Source organism: Sander vitreus, chromosome 1 (genome assembly GCF_031162955.1).
Source record: "Sander vitreus isolate 19-12246 chromosome 1, sanVit1, whole genome shotgun sequence".
Lineage (NCBI taxonomy): Eukaryota > Metazoa > Chordata > Actinopteri > Perciformes > Percidae > Sander > Sander vitreus.
In genome coordinates, this window is record NC_135855.1 from 21,740,786 (window position 1) to 21,764,282 (window position 23,497).

The window sequence follows — 23,497 nt, forward strand, 5'->3', positions numbered from 1 at the left end:
GGAGAGTGTCAGAAAAAGAAAGAGTGTAGTAGAGAGGGAGGGGTGGCACTGTACAGAAATAGCGTAGAAGGAACATCAAAGAGGCAAGACAAAGGGGACTTTCTTTAACATTTTTTACTTAAGGCTTTGCACTGGATGCTGCTGTAGGTGATGCTTTATGAGAGATAATAAGAGATAGATTTGGGTAGAGAAGCACAGAGCGAGATTTCGACAGAGAGGAAGGAAGGGAGGGGGCGAGGATTTAAAGGGCAAGAAACGGAGGGAGATTTAGATAGATCCTAGTGAGAGCGAGGGAAGAGAGCCAGCACAGAGCAGGAGCAGAGGAGGTGGATGGGAGAAGAGGAGAGGCATTGACTGGAAGTGTACACATGGGAGAGAAGAAAACGCTTATTTCATGTGCTCGGTGTGCACAACTGAGGAGTGCGGCTGTCTGTCTGGATTGTTAGTCATTTGCTGCCCCACGGCTAGAGGACATACAAAGAAACACAGGCAGGCTGGGGAATACAGGGCTGTGTGCAGAGGATGAACAGGACGATGTGGGCTCTCTGGCTGTGATCGCTGTCCTCAGACCCCGTAGCCACTTGCACTGGTGCTGTTGCAGGCCGTTAGCCTTGCAGTTAGGCAGCAGCGGTCAGAGTGATTGATACAGAATGAGCTCCAAGCACTACTCCGACTGGATTCCCTACAGGTACTGTACCACATGCCTGAGAACACAGGAGAAAGGGCACAGTGTTCATCTTTTGAAGCAGTGTGTTTGTGTCTGTGTATCTGAGCGGGTGTTCAGTAATGTGAGTGTCTGACAAGGAGATCAAATATAGGTTTTACAGTGTAGACTGATACAGGTGCCATTGGCACAATAAAAGCAAACAATGCGGATGGAAACTGGATTTATAAGGGATAATACTCTTGTTTTTGCTAATATGACCATGTTTAGTGGAAAAAAAAATTCTATTGTTCATGTGTAAAACTGCAGATGATTTGATTCAGAAATAGTGCTGTTTTATTAGATTCAAAAGAGTTTAATTGGAATGTCATTATAAATGTAGGATGTCGAATCACATTTATGGAGTACATAGTTTCACTTCGTTGTTTCACAGAGGAAGTTCCTGCCTTTGTGTGTGAATGTGTGAAAAACTGATATGCATCGCTTGATGACGGGAATATAATCCTGCCATTTGTAGCAAAGTCTTTTTTGTAAATAACAAAAAGTGTGAGCATTTATGAGCCTTCAGTATTTTGCTGTAAAACCTATATCTGCTTTCATTATTTCAAGTGCAGTACTAACGCTGCTGGCTCTTTCCTCTGATTGAATACCCATTGTCATGGTTTCCCTACTTACTTTGATGCTAGTGGCTCACGGTTGCCATAAGTTACGGTGAATTTCAGAATGAAATTAAACTTCTGAAAAAAGATTAACAAGGTTAATACAAAAGCGTTTTATGAAGCCATTAAACAAACAGAAATGTATTATTCATGACTGATGCAGAAGTGGGAAGAACAAACTGTATTTATTGGGTCATTCTACATTTTGGCCTTCTCACCCCATCACTTTTTTTTCTAGAAAAAACGCGCAAATGCTGATTTTAATGGTGGACAGTGACATAATATAAACAAGACATTTACCACTCTCAGTGTCCAAAATTGTCTCTTGAGTATGCCATTTGAGTGTCAGTGAGAGGGCTGGGACAGAGAGATTGGTGGTTCCTCAATGAGCAGTTTTTCCTTATCAAGTGAAGCTGCCATGAAAAATGCATGGGCCTCTGTGCAGACTTGAAGGAGACAGCTGCACTGTGTGGCTCTCTCATCTCATTAGAGATATACTGTGCACAGAAATTGACAAAATGAAAGGAAAAAAAGCCCACAAACACACACTTCCACAAAGAAACAGCATTTTTTTTTAGAAGTTCTTCTCTGTAGGGAGCAAATTCAACAGATTAGCATTTCAGTACTGGAAAACTTGTGCAAGTCCTTTCTGTTCTTCTGTTCTTCTCTGACGTGGGGACCCAGTGGAGGACGGCAGAAATTGTAAGCTCTTGACAAAAGAAATGCTGAAATTGGTATATAGTCAAAGAGGCATTTACAATTGTTTCACATTACTTTTTCAGAAAATCTTATCTGAGGGCGTTTTAATGCCATGATCTGTATCCGTTTTTTTTAATTTGCTTTATTATTGACTTTACTGACAAGGTCAGTTTGGGTTGTTGCAATACTCATCAGACACATTTTCTCACAATTGAATTTGGTGCATTGCACCATGCAAATGAAAATTAAACATGCTTTTGTGTGCATATTGGATTGTCCTCCATTGTTGCCAGGTGCTGCTGCAGAACCATTAGCCAGTGACGGTCACACATATTAAACCTGGTAAAGCATATGAAACTATTTTAAAGTGTGAAGAGGAGTCTCAGTGACCGAGTCAAATCCTTTCCTCCCCGGTAACCCAAATTCACTTGTGGCTGGCTGAGTTAATTAAAAATCCACTATTTTTGTGTCCAAATCAAAAAACATGTTTTAATGTTGACGAGGATTCAATTTACATCTAATAGCATTATAATGCTAATTTGATAAGAAGAGATCAAAATCAGTCCTGAATTTCACAGCACCAGCCTGCTGTCTTGAACTTGACATATAAGGTACAGTTTATTGTAAATATAGTGCTTGTGTAACAGCACAACCAAAATCTGAATCTAAAATGTTGGCTATTCAAATGGTTGCAATAATGTAAAAACATAATACATACATATATAAATACATTTTTATTTAAAAATGGAAGAAAAAAAAAAAACAGAGGCCAAAAAAAGTATAACGAATCAGAATATTTTCCTTCAAACATAATCAGATAAATCAGATAACTAACAACCACATTGTTCAATGACCTCAAAATATAGCCTAATTTAGATGCTCAGTTTTGATTGATAAAGGCTTTGCACATTTAGATCCAATAAGGTAGCCTATTTAATGATAAATATATAAGCTTTCGTTCGATATTCACTTGACCTGAGGATAATCTAGTAACACCTTGTACAGAGCCATCCCTCTTCAAACTTGATCTTTTTGTCCATCTTGCACTTTAGTGTTGTTCTCTAATGGATTATGAAGCTTCCAGTGAACCTCACTATCGGCGTGTTGCAGAGCAAGAGTGACCAGAGACTCTCCACAATAACAAGCTGTTTGACCTCCACAGCTCTGTTTGTGTCATTATCTTCCTGTCTGATGCTTATTCATACACTGATTACGCTGATTGCAGACATGGAGTGCTTTGTTTGTCTGTATATCTGACAGAGAGTGGGAGGTAAATACATTTTCATTGCATCTGTGTGGGCCTTTGTCGTCTAACTAGAGTCGTAGTGCAGAGATGCAGGTAGACTGACTATTCATTGATCTTACATGCTGTAGCTGCAGGACTGACTCTCCACTGTCACAGTCACTGTCACATTCAAGCTCTTGACAGAAGAGTATAAATTGCTCATAAACCATGTTGACAAACCACCTGTTAGCCTTATATATTTTGCACCAGTAAGATTGAATAGGGAAATGAAAACAGATTTGCCGCAGTTGGCATTAATCAAGCTGAGAGACAACCAATTGAAAGTAAAAAATGGAACATTCTATCGCAAATACAACATTGGAAATACATTCTACTTTTAATCATGTTGTAACTATCAGCCCTGCAGTTACTAGTCAGCATTGCGAAATACACCAAATTAACACCTACATGACCATTTATCATTTGGATGTCACATTATTTATACATCATCTTCGGGCAGTATGCATGAAAGGTTTGAAATTGTTGAGAGTAAAACAATGGCTGTTAAAACGTACACAGATTACTCACAAAGTAATAGAAAATAAAATAAGAAAGTTTTTCATTCATTAAGAACATGCAGAAAAAGTATTAGTTGCCTGTGCCATATAAGCTGCATATGTAACACAATATCCTCTAAAATAAGCAGTGTAAGGAAAGACTTTGCCACAATCTTGATTTGCATGTAAAAAACATAATGCCTGCAAAACAACATCATTTCAGTAATAGTTAGGAGTGCTGGAAGAACAACATAATTTTCTCATTTAACACACATCAGCAGACAACTCCTTCAACTTTCAGCCTCTCCTCTTCTGCTGTAGCTTATCCTCTCCAACTCTTCTGGAGAAAACCTCTCATTGCCCTCTAATTAGGAACCCTCAAGGTTTCTCAGGGATCTCCAAGATGCCCGGCCACGCGAGCTGAAGGAACAATCAGTGACTCTGTCGGCTGTGATTAAGAGCTCAGTCGGTGAAAAGGGAGGACTGGAAACAGAAAGCGAAGAGCCAATCACTTGTGCTGGATAAATATCCTGTTTTTTTTTTTTTAATGAGAGTGATTAATCAATTCACCTTTAGTAGATGCAGTTTATTGGAGAGCAGATGAAAAGGCAGCACAGTGGGGGCCCCCAGTAAAATTCCGGTAGGGTTTGATGTACCACAGCAGCAGGGAGCTGTGAGCTTCACCAACCCCTGATGTTTATAGTAGGTGAAGTTTGTGTAGTTCAACAGGCAGCTCAAACATGTATGATTCAAACCGGGTTTGGCTCTATCACAGAGAAAATGTACTAAAAACGTACAATAGCGCAAATGCAAGCAAAGGTCTCATGTGGAAATGAAGTGCTGTTGCCGGCATGGATACAAAGCTTAACACTCGTTACTGAGAAAGACTGGCATCTGTCAGATTTATAACTTTGTTTGTGGAGGACACGTTGTCACAAATACATTCATAATTGAATTTGTTGTCATTTTGCTGCGGCTGATCTAGATATAGTTGTTTACCTTAGCCGAAGTTTAACTGATTCTTCCGAAACAGACAGATGAACACACTCCCACACCAACACACCAACACACCAGTTTAAAGCTGTCCAATCAGGAAACACTGGAAGAGGAAGGTTACAGTTAACAGCTATGTTAATGAAAAATGTAAACTACCTGTTTTTTTGTTGTTGTTTTTTTTTAAGTTAAACTGTGTTTGATGACAAATAATATAGCTGTTTAATAAAAGTAAGGAAGCAGGAAATAACCTCATTATTCTGTTCTCAGTTCAACGATTGTTTCCTCTCCCTAAATATCAAGTAATCCTTGATTACCCAACCTTGGCAGACATTTCACAAACTCAAGAAACAATTGGTCTATTAATCGATTAGTGTACCGAAAGAATATTAATCAATGTTGATTCTGATATTTGATTTATTCTTTCAGCAATCCATAATTTGTGCTTCTCAAATGTAAGTTTTGCTCTCAGCTGTTTCATTTTTTGGGGGGCATTTTAGGCCTTTATTTTATAGGACAGCTAAAGTCAGAGAGGGGAGATAGATGGGGAATGACATGCAGCAAAGGGCCACAGGTCAGAGTTGAACCTGTGGCTGCTGTGTCAAGGATTAAACCTCCTCCTCTATATAAGAACATTCGCCCTACCAGGTGAGCTATCCAGGCGCCCTCATTTTAATGTAAATTTGGGTTTTATGACTGTTGGTCAGACAAAGCAAAGCTATACTTAGATACTGGTAAATTGTGATGACCATTTCCCACTATATTTACTGCAAACAGTTAATTGATTAATTGTAAAAAAACAAAAATAAAATGATATTAAAAATAGCTGCAGCCCTGTTCTCATGTGGCTACATGTGGAACATGTGGCAAATGTTCTTTACATTCTACACAATGTGATGTGATTACATGTTCTGTACGTAGTTATTATACTGTAACTTGGATTTTGATTCTATCTCTGGGCAATTAGTTACTATAATGTTTGTCTCTTTACGTTAATGTTTGCATGTTTATAAATTATCATATAAAGAAGGCAGCTCTTGAATATATCTGTATATATTCTTTGACAGTCACTTACTATTCTGTGGTGAAGAGGGAATCAGTGACCAACTTTCTTATAATCATTTCATCAATGTTGCTTGTGTGCTACACTGACCTTTGGCTATTTGCTTAGGCCAGGGGCATTATGTCAGGGTGCAGTCAATACTGGTTTTGTTGTAGAGAAAGATATCACCCAGTTGTTGATGCTGAGATCAGGTGTGTGCTTGATATTGTGCCATCTATTGTGTGCTGTGCTGCTGGGGTGTAATGGTATGCTTCCTCCATTATTTCCTTTTGTCCTTGCTTTCTCTTTGCATTACATCATATATTAAATGTGTTGCAGAGGACACAAGCATGCTTTATATATATAATATATATATATATATAATATACATATACAAAAGTTCAATGTACACATGGATAGTATAGCATCTGTCACATTTTTCACATTCCTCTGAAACACTACAGGGTAAACTGCTGAAAGACACTTACACTAGTATGACTGAGGGGGTGATTACTGTATGTCCATTTATCTAGTTTGTGGTGATACCGTACACACAAAGTCTCTTTCATCTATCAAAAAAGTGTGTAGGTGAATCAGCTGCTGCTTAGTTAGCCCACAATTATAAATGTGCCTCAAAGGGCTTTTGCAATCTGTACAGCATATGCCACCCACCCTAATTAGACCCTCTGTCTCTGCCTTTGTTGAGACATACGCTGCTGTTCATATGTTTACTGGTATTGTTTCCTAAGAGTGAACCATGGATTCAAGTTATAACTTAATCTCTGTTGACATACTTGAGCAGATCTGCACGTGTACCTCCAGTCACAGTCACTCAAAGCTTCTTCTTTTTTTACGCCTTCTTGTCACGTTTGCTAAATCCCAGCTGCATCATTTTTTTTTAAAGCTGTGTGGATGTGCAAATTGACTTACAGAGCATTTAATGGAATATTGAACATTTCATAATCTGACTACTGCGGGGAAAAACATCCTAAAATCAAATTATGGGTATCCACGAAATAAAGCAGTGTCTCAAAGAAAGGAGGAGTGAGTTTAGTAAAGGGGACATGGTTGAAGAAGGATCTCTGTAGCACATTTCTGGTAAAACTCAGGACATCTTTGCTACAAGTCAGCAATGGAAACCAAGAATCTCTCAAACTGTTCCTCTTCTCTCACTAATGATCTGGGCCAGCTTTATACTATGTCTCTTTTTTCTCTTTTTTCTGGACACTATGACATCATTTACGGCATCATGTTAAAGTGATGCCTTTGATTCTGTTGCTGTTGTATTCACTAAGAAGAAGCTAACTGAGCCCCTCTGGCTTTTACAGTGTTACTGAAGGGGAGTTTTTTTAAGGGCTGTATCTATCAAAGTACACATGCTCTCATTAAACTGCTTCGGTGCCTATTTGATGAGCCACCCAGAGGATATAAACACCTTTATCCAAGATGCTATGACAGTGTTGTTAGCTCTGCAGCACTTTCCTCTTTTACACTTATGCTGCAACTGTGTGTTTTAATCGACTTTGTATCTGAAGCTATGTTGTATTGTGCTGTACACATTCTCCTGTGTGTCTTGTCCATAATATCATGTATATTTTGTCTTTGAAACATATTTTGATCAAGATTTGATGTTGATGTAGAGTAAATAAGTGGAGGGTTTACGTGTGGCTGGCTATTTTATATTCATTACATGCATAAGATACAGTAAGTTAAAAAAAATATGCATCAGATAAGTGAATACAATCCATTCAAGATAAGTCTTTTTGTTACTCATGCCAAAATATAAGACTAGAAAATCTTCCCTAATACTTTTAATCCTTCTGTAGTCCTACATTGTTGTAGTTCAAGATAAGAATGCACAAAGATAATATAAAAACACCTTTTATACAATTGATATACTCATTTGGGTTTTCAGGGAATAATGAGTTGTGGAGGAGTAATCACAGCAGTAAGGATACTTTAGGTCTTAATGTGAAACCAAAATGTCTTGCTGCAGAAACAAATTCTTTCCTGAAGTCAACAACAAGATTAATTACCAAATACTGTATATTAAAGGCAATGCAGCTGAAATACAGTCAGATACTGTACGTATCCAACCTCCTGCTGCGATTTCAGAGTACCAAGTCAATGAACTTAAGCAGTTTGGAGAATGTCTTTATAAAATTATAAACATCATTAACAGCTGAGGAGTACTTTTCGGCATTTTAACACCACTCTCTCTTTTCGCTCTTTTCTTTGCAGCACTTTAGACGATGAGGGCACCAACCTCCGACAGCAGAAACTGGACAGACAGGTAGGTCTTTGCTGTTCTTTCAAGCAGCTCTGATAATAGAGTAACACAGAGGCAAAATCAATTATAACAGCGCTGTTTTATCATGACACAAACTTCCTGTGCTCCATCATGAGGCCACATATGGTCTCATGATGAATCCTCAGCTAGGACTTGTTATCTCTCTGAGGGGAGTTCTAATGAGACAGTGTGTATACATTTTACAATAACATGCACAAAACCCAAAGCCAATCAGTATTAACTCAAGTGTTCTAAATGGTGACATAGGAATTATAGCCGTAGCCTTATTGATGACAACAAAGTCAATTATTCTTTGGATTAATGATTTATTCAGGTATGAAATATATTACTTCTTAATTTTACACTTTACTCACCTGGTTTCTGTTATTTTGGAAGACTGAGACAGTGTGATGTAAAAAAAAACATCTTTTCTTTGTTTATAAGTAACCTATTCGTCAAAGGGAGAGAAGCTTGCATTTCAAACCTGTGCGTCACCAACACATCAAAGCCTTATAGATCAAATCCATGCTGTGTAAATGTGCCTATTGTTATCACTGTCTTGGCACAGATGTGAGCTTTACAGGGGATACTGTATTGCTCCAGTGCTCTGTAGCCTGAATTCTCCACTAATAGAAACCTTCAATATTTGATGAGCTCTGGTTTGAAGACTTGCATATAGCTGACAGTAAGTCCAAATGAATAACTATATCCAGCCTCAGGTCAAAGTGGTTCAGGCAGCTAATCCTTATCCTACAATCCTACAATCTTCAGATTGTTGTCCTGACTTAACAGATGTATCTGCGTTATCGCCACTTGCTTTAAAACCCAACACTCTGCCTACGGTATGAAACTAGCTTACAAGAAAATCTGTGAAGTGAGAATCACAAACAACTTTAGTTTAAAATGGAAAGCTATTTTGTATACTGTATTATGTCTGAGGACTTGTGTTTTTCACAGGAACAAGTAGAATAAAGCTTTATTGCGTCTTGAAGATATTGACATGGTTTACTGATTATAATGCCTTAGTTCCACTGCATGGTTCGGTTTGGCTCGACTCGACTCACTTTTGGTACCCAGAGCTTTTCTCTATTTGGTTTTCCACTGAAGAAAGCACCCCCTCAGTGCAGGCATGCAGGAAATGCGGCATAAGTGAAGTGATCATACAATCAATCAACAATTAGCGGCTAAATTGTTACATAATCACTCAGTGAGGCAATTTTGGGTGTGAAATGTATCATGTATGTACAAAAACCTTTAAATGCTTGGTGACAAATACAAATAATCATACAAATAAAGACGTTGTTCTTTATTGTAGTAATTGGTGCTTTCTTCAGTGACTTCTGTGCCATTGTATTTTTATTTACTACTTACTTTATTCTGATAATGATGTAGGAGGGTGTAACATCCTCCATTTGCTGAAACTGTGCTTTTGTTATTTTTCTTTCTATCTGGGCATGTTTGTGTGCATGTACACCCGTGACCTCCACAACAGCGAGCACTCCTTGAACAGAAGCAGAAGAAGAAGAGGCAGGAGCCTCTGATGGTCCAGTCTAATGTGGACGGGAGATCTCGCACTCGTCGGACCAAACAGAGCGAGGAACAGGCTCCGCTGGTAGAATCCTACCTCAGCAGCAACAGCAGCACCATCTACCATGGTGAGTAAAGACTGGCACTCCTCTGGGACTCTGTTGATTCTGGAAGCTCAAACAGAGGGTTTAGGAAACACTGTGTGAAAAAATGAGCTCAGACTGCTCGTTTGATCAACCTGTCGTATTTACAGGAAGTATTTATTCTTGGGCTGAAAGAGATCATCGTTTTATGTTATGTTTATTTTCCCAATTATAACTGTACATTACAAGTAGCACATAGGCCAAACATATAACTATACAAGTTACAAAAAGAACAGTTGCTAACATTACCAATTTAACTTAGAGCCCATGTAGAACCAACTCAACATTCTGTACCATCAATTACAGGTGCTCACACTGTGCTGCAAATCTATCCACTCGAGAGCAGAAATGGTGTTAAGACTGGAATTGATGAGGTCTTATCTACACACAGAGACCGTGTCAGAGCAGCCATCCACTTTAATCTCCAGTTCTGAGGGCCAATTTCTGGGCTCAAGGCCATGAACTGTCACATTTCCCGCTGAGAAAAGAGAAAATGTATTGACAAAATGTTCCCCTGCACTATGCTGATATTCTGATGGAAAGTAGGAAAAATAATAATCACCTTACTTAGAGTGAATCTGAACTGTACTGCTGCATGGATGTTTAAAAATTAAATTACAATCTTTATCATTATAAGAATAATACATCTGCAACACATACTGTTATGTTTTGAATGATTTTTTAAAGATGCTTAATTCAGCAGTTCCCATTTCAGTAAACAAACATTTGTTAATAAAGGTATAACTTAAAACCAGTGGAACCTTTTTAAATGTTTGGCTTAACATTTATTTACTTATATTTTATTTAATATTGTTATTTCATGCCAGAGACTTAATAAACAACACTGATATGTATTACAGTAACTGTTATATAGTAAAACCTTATTTATATTATCTTTATACATAATGTTTCAAATTAGTTTTCTGTCAGTGTAATGTTAAACTGTGCTCAGCCCTCATTTCCATTTCTCTCCCTCTCTGTCCATCTGTTCTGATAACCCTGCATCATGCTGCTGGTCATTGCCATCCCTGTGTTTAGTGCAAGAAGCTGAACAGGAGGAGGTGAAGGTGATAGCGGACACACAGCCACCTCGCTCGGCCAAAAAGGGCAAAGCATCGGCCAGCTCCACTCCCCAGACGGGCAGCAACAAGAAGGAGAGGAAGGGGAAGCACAAAGGTCAGCCTACCAGCCTGCCTATTAAGGGCAGTCAGACATAGTCTATATAGTATAGATAGAAATGAGATGAATAGACAGGCACACTGCAAAAAAGATTGACACACTGACCGAATGAGAGAGTAGGTGGTGAGAAAAGGTGAAAGACAACAAAAAAGACAAAATATACATACATTTGACAGTATAAACACACCAAAAGCATTTTTGTATGTATTGCTAGTACAATTAGGATATTGTTTTTAAGAATATTTGTTCTTGGTCTTAACTTATTCATGTCTATATGTCTAAAAAAGTGATTTAAGTAATTAGAGGCAGGCCGCAGTATGAAAGAGAAGAGTCAAAATCCTTATTATCCAGCAGCTGCAACTGTCTATACAAACCCTCTTTGCAATCCTCACACAATGGTTTGCCTGCTGACTTTTCAAGCCACATTTGGCAACAAACAGCCAGCGAAGCTGCCCTCTTAGCCAATGCTGTGGTGCCATGCTTGTCAAAGCTCAACTGTGCATGATGATGTATGACAGTCTGAGTGCTGTCAGCCTGCTGACACGAACAAGTGGACAAGGAAGGAAAAACTGAGTGCTGAAAAGGGGTATTCCACCCACATCTACAGTGTTTCAAGCTTTGATTGTTTCCCTTTGATTCTATGATCTTTGACATTCACAGTGCGTTAGTTAAGACTGACACTATGCAGTGTGAGTGTACTGGTGTATATTTGTCATAAAATGTATAGAAACAAAATTGAACGAAACGATAATGAACTGATACACAAAGTCATACCATAATAAGCTAAGGTTTATAACAGCATCATTACAATATTTGTAAAACATCATTTTCTTACATATTACAGGTTTGTCATCTGATCTAGCGCAACACAGTAGATGCTCATCTTTGGAATGACTGTGTCCTAGAAATTTTTTTTTCCTAAATTAAAAAAGATTAATCAGGCCAGTAGCGCCAAACTCACTATTGATGGACCTGTCTGTCTCACTCCTTCTCTGACTTATTTTTACAAGCTAATATGCAATCAGCTGCATCAAGGCTACAGAATAGATGAGTACAGGTTGTTGAATTTGCTCAGAAAGAGTAATTCAAGCTGCTCCAATAATATGAAATCTACATCTGAAATGATTTAATTATCTACTATCTAACATAATATTAGACTGGTTCAACTTCATTGGGATAAAAAAATATGCACACCTCTTCTTAGCAAGGCTTCCAGCAGTTTAAATCTTGGAATGAAATACACAAGTTGTTTGTTTGACTAATCTGTCATACATATGTCAAAAAGAGTTACAATTTCTCCATGCACCTTCAGCCAAATTTCATCAATCAATGCCATCAAATTTCAATTATGAAAACATACCAACAGGAATGCAACATGCTTTTTCATAAGACACTGGATTTCCACATGCGCACCTTTGAGGGAAAGGAAATAAAGGACAATTGACCAAATTAGAAACCAACTGATTAGACTAGCTAATAATTGGGTTATAGGCCTACTCAACAAAAATATATTTTCAATATACACAGCAACACTGCACCAAATAAAAAACTGAACACTCTCATTTCTCATTTACAGTAAAACAGTGCTGTAGAATGTCCATCCATCCATCTTCGTCCGCCTTTCCGGTGTCGGGTCGTGCGGGGAGTAGCTCCAGGGGACCCCAAACTTCCCTGTAGAATGTCCATTTGCAGTATTCCCCTTCCCATCATCTTTGTTGTCAGTGGCGTAACGAGCCAACACCGGGCCCCTATGCAGGATTATCAAGGCGGGCCCCCCTACTACAGCACGTGATGACAGCGCAATGTCCACGAGTAGGCTACCATCAATAGGACAGGATAGGATCATAGAGAAACAGCATATAAGAGATGAGATGACTGACAAAATCAGGAGTAGCCTGGGCAGTCACACAAACACACAAGGGCAGTCCCTCCAGGATTTTGCGGCCTAAAATGCCTGATTTCACAGGAGCTTTTGTAAAAAATTGCGATAAAAGTTGCAATGTCTTGTATGTTTGTTGCAATGAAGTTGCAGAAGACAGTGAACGTTGCAAAAAAAGTTGCAATTTTTTTTGTATAGTTCTTTAAAAATAAAAAGGAAACTTGTTTTGGGGAGAATAATAATTATTACTATTAATTAATTACTCTGGGCTGAGTTTTCCTAGTAACCTTACCAAAAAGGCTCAGGATGCTGCAAATGTTGGTATAATATGAAAATGGCTGGTGGATTTAATACAAAAAATAATAATTTATTGAGTTAATCAAATATGAACATATATGTCACTGTCAGTGGCTTGTTGATCTTTTCATTGTTAGTTAATTCCCTACCTTGGCCACACACACACACACACACACACACACACACACACACACATTCATACGGTTTGACAAAGTACTTATTGGACTTTAACTTATCATTGCACTTACAATAACGAGCGTAGCTGTCCTCAATTTAGTTCATCGTGTCGTCTCATCTGCGTTTTTTCCTGCATCCACCGTGTGTAATTGTGTGTGTGTGTGTGCGCGCGTCAGTCGCGGGGGAAATGGAGCAGCAGCCCCGCCCGCCCGCTGCAGATAGCCGACAGTATTGAAACAGCAGCCGCTTCAGTGACTTTAGAGTGAAAAAACGTTACAGCTGCACTGATGTTAAAATGTATACAGGTTAGCAGGACGAGCTGAAATGCACGTTTTGTTGGTAAATGTGAGATGTTCGAGTCACACACACCTCGTCTTCATATCAGAAACAAGGAAATTAATTTGACCCGTTCTCACTCCTGCTTGGTCAGTTGCTGCATGTGGGACTGCTGGGGATTGTCACGAGTAATGAAAATGCGATAGGGGGCCCCAGCTGTCAATCAATATCTTTCAGTGATGCGGGCCCCTGATTGGTCCGGGCCTGTAAGCACCGCTTACCCTGCTTACCGATAGTTACACGTCTGTTTGTTGTATATTTTGCACTTCTACTGTATCAAGAGAAGAAAGTAGAGAAGAGCTTGTCAGTTGTTTTGAAGCTGAAACTGTGCTTGATTGCCTGAGGCAGCACGGACATAATGTTCTCTCCTCTTACACATTAGAAGCTAAATTAATAGTAAAGACAGTTAGCGAAACGATTACTTAAAACATAAGAACAGAGCACAGAACACCCACACATACATCAGAGCAGAGTTGGGAAAATGTTATCACATTTATTTGGGCAAGTGTTGAATACATGATGATTACAACTGCTTTGTTTTGCTTTGCTGGGATTCATTGTATTGTACTGTATGTTAACATGCGATAATGATTGTTGAACAGTAGTGCAGCTGTATTCTGATGGCGTCTGTCTTGTGGGATTGTGGCTCAGCAGCGATCGATGGCCTGGCTTCCCTGCAGGATGATGGTCAGATCCAGATCCTGACGGTGGGTCACCCCAGCACAGAGGAGGGCGAAGCAGAGCCCGTCATGAGCTGTACTCAGTCACAGAGTAAACAGGACCTGCGAGTCACCATGCTCAAGAAAGGTATACTGTCAGTGTTTAAGAAAGGTTCTGTCACTGCATCTGGAATAGCACAACCACGAGTCCACATATACACCCACTGCATTCTGGTCCATGCTGTGATGTCTTAGTAGGAGGGCGAAACAGACTGAATCATCTTAGAACTTGCAACTGCAAATAGAAATGCCATTTTCAGACCCAGTGTGTGAATGACATAACGTATGATGCTGACACATATTTGTTTCTAAAAAGATTTGAAAGTTACTGTAAACATTATTATTATTATTAATTATAATAGAAGTATTATTCCTTGGCAGTAAACAGAGATGTTGGACACTTATAAATCATGCTTTTTTGTGCCTTCACTGATTGGTACAGTGTTGTGTGACTGTAATTTAAATATTATATATATATATATATAATAGTATATCAAATGCATTGTATTGCATTGTGAGATGTTTAGCAAAAAGTAGTGTCTATGGACTCTATGTTGTTTGTTCTATTATGAGAACTTTCAGGACCCTATATAGCACTTATAATATACTTTACACTTGGACATCATAAAATGGCAGACATAAAGAGTGATTTCATAGACAGCTACAGTTTGTTTTGTTTTTGCTAAACTAGAAAGATATTTTGGAAGGAAATCAATCATTCAGTTTTAGGCTTAAATGTAAATGATGATAGTGACATTTTGGCTGTGTGAAAATAATTGTTGCTATCTTGTCATGACACTATAGTTTACTCTTTGAAGTAATTATTATACCATACTTTTATTGAGATTTATATAATTCAGTGGAAAAACCTTGCAACAACCATATTCCTTATGCAGGGCTGTAATTTGCAACTTTATACCAGATAAGCAGAGTTTGTTCCTTCTCACGTAACATTATACCTTCTTAACATGGATGACTGGACTCACAGACGTCTGGGAAGTTAAGTGTTTTTTGAACTGCTATTTTTGTATGCAAGCCACCTTTATTATTTCACTAAACTACTAGCACATGTTTTATATTTTATCACCTACATTTGCCATGATATCAATATGCATGGAAAAGTATGATACTGAATTGCAATAGACTTTATGCAATGAAATGCTGCAAGTACTGGCCAAACTGTAGATGACAACAACAGATAATAGACAGTCCTGATATAACACCTGAGATAACAGTGACTACTAAGCTTAGATTTATTAAAAAACCCAGTGGGTCTCCACTAAGTTCTGACTCCTGGTTTAATCACTGGAAACTTGTAACATTGTTGCACTCACAAACATGGGGCACAAGTTACTTTATTTAATGTAAACCTCAAACTATGAAGATGTTTTTTTTCCCTGAAGTTATACTGGATGAAGTAGGAATGTGATCCTGTTGGAGGCTACAATTATTGCAGCATTTCATTTTAATTTTATGTCAATTCACTTTTTGTATTTTCTTTGTTTGTAAAGGTATATCCAGCAGTATGAATTTTGATGAAGAAGAAGACGACGAAGATGAAATTAGTTCCAGTTCCTCACAGCTCAACAGCAACACGAGACCAGGCTCCGCCACTAGCAAGAAGTCATGCAAGGTAAAATTCATTTTACAGCACACACTTATGCTCTCTGCATGATGCGTCTTTATTCTGCCCTGCAACCGGTGGCTATTACAAGTGAATGACATGCAGAAAAAAATTTTGATTATCTTTTTTTTTTTCAGCTGGACTCTATTTAAAACTCGATTAAGGCTTCATGGCTGTAGGTACAGTTATAGAGAATTGTGGCTTAATGTGATACAAATAAAATGCTGTTGCACTTTGGCTTTTCTTTTCCTTCTACAAACTATGTTGAATTATTTGGAGCTTTAACTATTTCTGGGCTGTAATTTATTTTATCGCCACAAAGTAATTTTACTGTATATGTTACAGTGCAGATTATACTGTATGCAGGTGGTGTACCAATAATCTCATACAGACACCTGTGCCTCTAGCAGTTTGAAAGGAAAAAAAACTGGTTGGAATATACAGTACACACCTGAGGTGGAGAGCCTTGCATAAAGGCCCAGGTGGGCATTGATGTGCAATTTATGTAATCAAACAAAAAAGTTTTTTGCATACTTCTTGAAGTCACCCAGCTTTGGATCTGCTTGATCTAATGTTTGAGGTTACAGATAAGTACAGAAAAATCTTTGCCTGAAGATGGTCTAGTACCGAAACGTTGCCTACTATTAAACTTTATATTTAATATATACTGTATTTTTGTGTGCGGGAGTTTTCTTCGCAACTGAGGTTACAGATAAGGAATGTTGTTCTCCATTTCAGGTGTTCACTTTGCTCCTCATTCTGCTCTTATCTTTCCCTTAAGTCAAATCAATCTTCCATTTCTACATCAGGTCCTTATTTTAGACACAGTGTGCTCATTCTTAGTCCCATTGGACGATTTGATCTTCAGGCTCATTAGTCTTTTCTAATGAAAGTCGAATGCATCACTCACCAGTCCACCATCTCACGAGGGGTCTTTGCCCTGTGTGGGCTGCTTTCACCTACAGGAGGTGGCCTCAGCACCCACTCCACCAGTCAATGAACCGGCCATCGATGTAGATGATCTTGAAGAGTTTTCTCTGAGACCTGCACCCCAGGGGGTCAGAGTGAAGTGCAGAATTACCAGAGACAAGAAAGGCATGGACAGAGGCATGTATCCCACCTACTACCTTCACCTGGAGAGAGAGGACGGCAAGAAGGTGAGATGAGTCAGGCAGCGAAAACATTGTTACTGTACAACAACAACAACAACAACAACAACAACAACAGAATTTACCAATCCAAACATTTTGGAGTATTGGACATTGTGAAAACTCTGCAATAGGTAGCACAGTTTCTACAAGGTTGACAGACATTTAATGTAGCTTATCTGTCAATAATAATAATAATAATATACAAAAGAGATTGTTTTGTAGTTTGAAGCTGTGTGCGTCCAAATAAGTTGATTTACTAATTTGGTTTCTGGCTTGGCTTGTCACAGGTGTTCCTGTTAGCTGGCAGGAAGAGGAAAAAGAGTAAAACATCAAATTACCTCATCTCCATCGATCCCACTGATCTGTCTCGAGGTGGAGAGAGCTTCATTGGTAAACTGAGGTAAGTCCTTAATGGCTTTGCTACATGAAACATTTTGGCATCCCACACCAGAAATTACAGTATATATACACTGAGAATTCATGTAAAGTGTGTACATAATTCCTCATTTAACCTTTTATTTTACTGTCACTGCTGTTTGAAATTTAAAGTATTTAAGTTTACAAGTATTTTTTTGTTTTAGGCCTTGCATTTAGTGTTGATATAATCTTTTATTAATATTTAATGGATATTTAATCTAACTAGAATACATTTCCAAATGTAAATAATTGAAATGCAACTGGTGTCTAGCCCCATTCCTTCATTTATACATTCTTATGAGCCCTATAAAAAAACTGTATGATTAACATTTCACAGTAAGTCTCACAAAACTGCATACTGTAGCTACTGAGGAATGAATTATGAACAAATTATCTAACTGCTAATTTATGAATATTTAACAAGTAATACTTGAACAGCACCTTTATATTCATTTTCACATAAGAAATTAATGTTCTGTACTGTTTTTGACTAATGAAAATGTATAATTTGAGGAAACGAATTTGTTATATTATTGTATATTCCTTCTGTAATTTTTTTTTACATAGGCCTAAATGTACATTAGCTGTAGAGGCATGAAGTGAGTAGAAATATAATCTTTAGAGACAGCTTTAAGGTTGCGTTAGTGGCTCCATGGAAACTCCTGGGAAGTTTAATCAAATATGGCTCTGTGCAGCCTTTAATCTTTAGAGTGAGCCAGACCATTGCTCGATGCACTGCTCAAACCTTGAATGATGGCGATCTAAATTTAAATGAACAGTGACCTTTCATCCAGTGCTTCTAAACAGTCCTTGAGGGGGCTGGCCTAAATGAGGTATGGACTATAAGAGGTATACAGTCAGCTGTTTGAAGCTGTGGCTTTGAAAAACCATTGCAAACCCTTACTTACATACGATTCACACATATATGTAAACCACTACCGTCAACGTCTGGGCTGCACTGTTTTGTGTGTGTTTTTAAGACTATGTAGTTGGATGTCAGAGGATGACATCTGCAGTGGTGGAGTTCACATAGTCAGTGCCTTAAGACTATAACTGAGAAACACAAACAGAGCAAAATCAGATGATGAAATATTTCATGTCAGGAATTATAGCTGGTCAAAAAAGTTAATTTCCCTTTGGGTTGATATTAGATTTACCCTGTGTTGTTAATGTTCAAAACACTAATGATGGCCTCTGTGCATAAAGCAACTAAATACTGCCATAGTTGGTAAAATTAGAAAGCCCCCTTTCATAGTGAGGCTAATAATGCACCATTTGTACATTGCATAAAATAGCAGAGCTAAAGTGTTTTCCCCAGTAGAGGCAGTTACAAATTTTACGTCAGGATCAGAAGAACATTTATTTTATTTATACACAAATGCTATTTCACAACATAGGTACACTTTGTGTTTCCATAGTAGATGGTCATGAACAAGCTGTTTCGAGCTTCTTGAAAGTCCCTTAAAGGTATAGATATCACTAGCCACTGGCCACTTGTGGTACGGTGACCCACTGTCAGAATCTGGATCTGATCATCCTCCTGCTGGGAAGCCAGGCCATTGATCGCTGCTGAGCCCCAATCCCATTAGAACAAAATCCATTAGAGCACAATAACAATAGCTCTATTACTGTTCAACAATCAGAGTGACCCAAAGTGGGGTATTTAAAATGGCTGTTGTTCCTTTATATACCTTTTAAGTTGGCACTAAAAGGAAAGGTTTGGCCGTTTTCTCCATCCTAAAAGTTGATTAGTTAGCTGGCAAGATGTACAGCTACATCTACAGACCTCCTTAGACAGTTGTGTTTTCTTTGCAGGTCTAACCTCATGGGAACTAAGTTCACTGTGTACGACAGCGGCCTGAACCCCATGAAGAGCACCACCAGCCTTGAAGCTAGCAACCTGCGTCAAGAGATTGCAGCCATTTGCTATGTGAGTTGGTCAAAATGTTGAGCAATGAGTTGGCAATAAGAGACACTGTAATTCAGTGTGATTACCAATACAGAGATGCAATACTTGATTGTTTTTCTAATAAGCAACTTAGCATGTAATAAGTGAATATGAGATGTATAAAGGAACCAACAGGAGACCTACTGTACAACATTCGGGTTAATGTGTCTGGTGGCCTTCGAAATGTACAGTTTCATTTAGAGAGTCTAACTCGGATAATCAGATTATAACATTCAAGCAACAAACTGAGGATTCAGGGCATTGCCATAATTAGATTGAAATCAAGTTATCATCTATGCATGTATAAATCCAATCAAATCTTTATAAAGGAGACTGGCCTTAACCTTCATGGCAGACTACCAATAGTCCACAATATCATAACAGTTGCTTAATTATGATGTAGCTATCAGTTCAACAAATAACATACATTATTTGCAGAAAAGATTTTTCTTCAGTTGTAGATAGTGCAGTGTATAATTATTTAGAACAATAAAGTGAGTACAATGTGTTTCTTGCTGTGATACAAATGTTGTGTAGTTTATTTTATGTGTGACATAATTGACATAATTGCTATTTTAAATAATAATAATAATAATATACCATATGTATTTAAAGCATTGCAAGTTTGTTGGGTGAACATGCTTACAGGACAGGTAATCATCTTTTCAATCCAGGAAACCAATGTTTTAGGATTCAAAGGACCTCGCAAAATGAGTGTCATCATTCCTGGAATGAACATGGACCACGAGAGAGTGTCTATTCGCCCACGAAATGTATGTTACCTAATTTCTCAATCATCACATCTGTGCTGCTAACCAATTCAACCTCTTCTAATACTTTTAATAATATAATTCAAAACATAATTGATCTGATGTCTATGATGTCCATGTCTGAAGCTGCTACTATTTTATTCTTCACTACAGGACCACGAGTCACTGCTGGCGAGGTGGCAGAACAAGAACACAGAGAGCGTGATAGAACTTCACAACAAGACACCTGTGTGGAACGATGACACACAATCCTATGTGCTCAACTTTCACGGCCGAGTCACTCAGGCCTCCGTCAAAAATTTCCAAATTATTCACGACAATGACCGTGAGTTCCATACCTCTGAACTGTTTGAGGTTCAATATTAAATTAAAGAGTACATTTGCCATGTTATAGTCATGTTGTGCAGTACAAAATAGGGATAGACTGTTTTTTGGCAGTTTGCAGATTATCTGTATTGGCATTTTATTTGACTGATATATGATAAAGTTAATTAGTTAAAAAGTGTGCTACTTTGGCTCCGCTACAGCTCTGTGTCTGTCCCTCTGCTTCGGTCTCACTCGAGTCTCACTTAATGTCCCGCCCACAACACTATCTGACTATCTTTTACTGTGTATTATGTTGAAAGTTTCTAATTTATTAAATAATTGCTTAAAACATTTAAACAAAGTTTTGTGTTGGAGTATGTAACATTCCAAAATCTTAATTTTGACCAAAAGATTTTCATTTTCATTGTAAATGCATATTGGTTCCAAAAATTGGTTATTGTTTTTTTTTTAAACTAATAATAATCGGTATCGGCCTTGAAAAAACAGTATCGGTCGATCCCTAGTACAAAAGACCCAACCCGGCGTAGGTTTTAGTACAGCACTCCCTCTGTAACAAAGATCATTTTTATTGCTTTTCCTTTCTATATCAAAGGGTGGAATAGTAACAAAAAAGTATAGTGAGAGAAAGTAATGGAGAACTGTGTTTCCTTCCTCTGCAGCTGACTACATTGTGATGCAGTTTGGCCGTGTGGCAGAGGATGTCTTCACCATGGACTATAACTACCCAATGTGTGCCCTGCAAGCCTTTGCCATTGCCCTTTCCAGCTTTGACAGCAAGTTAGCCTGTGAATAGATCCCAGCCTGAAGTTCAGTGGCAAACTGGTCCATCTGTCCTCTCAACAAGGGCTGTTAATGTATCCTTGTGGCTGGTTTGAGATCTCCAAATCACCCAGCACCTTGGAAGTCCTGCATATCCCCAAATGCTTTATGGGCCTCAAGATTTGTGTGTGCAGCAGTGGGGGGGAGGGGAGGGTGGGAGGTTGGATGATTTTGGTCTGTGGAAGAAAACAAGCACAAAGAGCCATCCACTTTCAAAATCCAATTCCTTTGTTTTGATAACGATAGTCATTTTGTACTGTACTGGCATTATAAAAACAAACACTGTTTCTTTATGTAGTAGTTAGAACTTTTACATTTCTTTATCTGTAAATGATTAACTAACAATTTCACATCTGTAAGTTTTAAAAGTTGACTGGCTTTTATGTAATCTGCCACACAAAATGTCACTCTCTTCCTCAAGCATGAATACTGCTTATATAGTTACTGAATTAACAATAACATGCACGTCACAATATATTTATTTTGTTATTTATGTATTTATTACATGTTTTCTGTTATCATTCGCAACAATTGCAGCAGCATTGGCTCCATGGAGCTGCAAGCACATACATTAGCACCACAAGTAGGAATATCTCCTGATCCCACACAAAACAACTAGCGACTTGGACGTGAACAGGGAAAAGGCATGTTACACTGTGCTGTGTACCATATATTGTGTCACAGTGTCATGTATGTGAATGTATAGGATGATGGTGCACTTTACTTTTAAGTCTATTGTGGTGTGAGATATAGCTGTACATACTTTATTGTGCCTTTGAAGACTAATTCCAGTGTTACGCTTTGGCCAAACAATGAGCTGAGCTTGAATTGGTCTTTGCTATTCTTGCTGTCCTCACATGCATTGGAGATCCTTCTCTGTAGCTACTTGTCTAATGCAGAGTTCATTAAGATTGATTAGATTGCTGGAGTTGCAAAAACCTCCAGAAGATAATAATCCAAAGTGCACATCAATGGACAACATTGCAGTGATTGTTCAGATATATTTAAATTACATTTAGGGCCTAGAACACATAACACTAAAGAGGTGAATAATTATTTACATTGTACTGTAAATCCGGCAGCAGATATAATATCCAAGGCACTTAGGCTTAAGGGTGTGCTCATATCTTCTGATGTCTCCTTCCTGGAAAAATAAATAAACTGAACACAGATTGACTTACTGCCATCAAACACACGATAACAGTGTAAATCTGGCACAGCTTCAATTCATTCATTTTCTGCTCCACTGAGGTGGAGTTTGGTTCATTCCTCATCTGACTGGCAGTAAGTTTCTATATCATGTGGTTTATTGCTCTTCACATTCTTACTCAAAATAGTATTCCTCTTGTTCCTTATAGGGAATTATTCTTTCTCAAATATATGATAGTATTTTGTATTTTATGACCATTAAAAAAAAAAGCTGAATGAAGGCAAAGAACAATCTCGAATACCGCTATTGTTACTGTGGGTTATGAGGAAATCTTTATCAAATGTGCTATTCTTGTACTTAATTATGTTCTAACTATTTTAAATTTCTATTTTAAAATTGTTGATACTCTTGCTGTAAAGTCTGCTTTTCATACATGTGTCCAAGGTTCTTTCACTTTTTGTTTTTAGTGCTCGTTGTAATGTACAGTAAATGGTGTACAATTTACTGTGGTGGTATAGACACAGGTTAATCATGGTAAAAAATAAAACTTCAGTGAGTCAAAATATGCATTTCTAACCCTACTCTTTTGAATGACACATTTATGAATTTGATGCTGTGTTTTACCATTTGCTCCTCTTTTAAATCAATGTAACAGTGAACATACCATCTTTTCATAAAGTCAGTCATTTCAGTCATCTTGTTCTGAGTTATACTTGTGGTTCCTAATTGGGCCAGACAATGTACTGTAACATTCACAGTAATGCTGAAATCCAGTGGCAAAATGTATCAGTTCGTTTTGCATATCCTGTGGATTGTTTACACTGTGAGAAACCTAAATGCTAGATGAAAAAAGTAGAACATAAAATATACACAGAAACACTTTATTTGAAGTTTAGAAACAACAC

At 38.0% G+C, this 23,497-nt stretch overlaps 1 protein-coding gene across 2 annotated transcripts; it reads left to right on the top strand.

Annotated features, from left to right (window-relative positions):
- Nucleotides 1–297: 297 nt before the first annotated feature.
- tub (TUB bipartite transcription factor) lies at nt 298–21,568 on the top strand. Of its 2 annotated transcripts, XM_078257450.1 has the most exons (12): nt 298–688; nt 8,081–8,132; nt 9,622–9,784; nt 10,838–10,975; nt 14,319–14,474; nt 15,898–16,019; nt 16,976–17,167; nt 17,449–17,561; nt 19,394–19,508; nt 20,201–20,299; nt 20,450–20,621; nt 21,283–21,568. In XM_078257450.1, the coding sequence occupies exons 1-12, from the start codon at nt 651–653 to the stop codon at nt 21,414–21,416; spliced, it is 1,494 nt and encodes a 497-aa protein (XP_078113576.1). In that variant the 5' UTR covers nt 298–650; the 3' UTR covers nt 21,417–21,568. The 2 variants fall into 2 exon arrangements, with proteins under 2 accessions (XP_078113576.1, XP_078113585.1); XM_078257459.1 differs by lacking the exon at nt 14,319–14,474.
- Nucleotides 21,569–23,497: the final 1,929 nt, after the last annotated feature.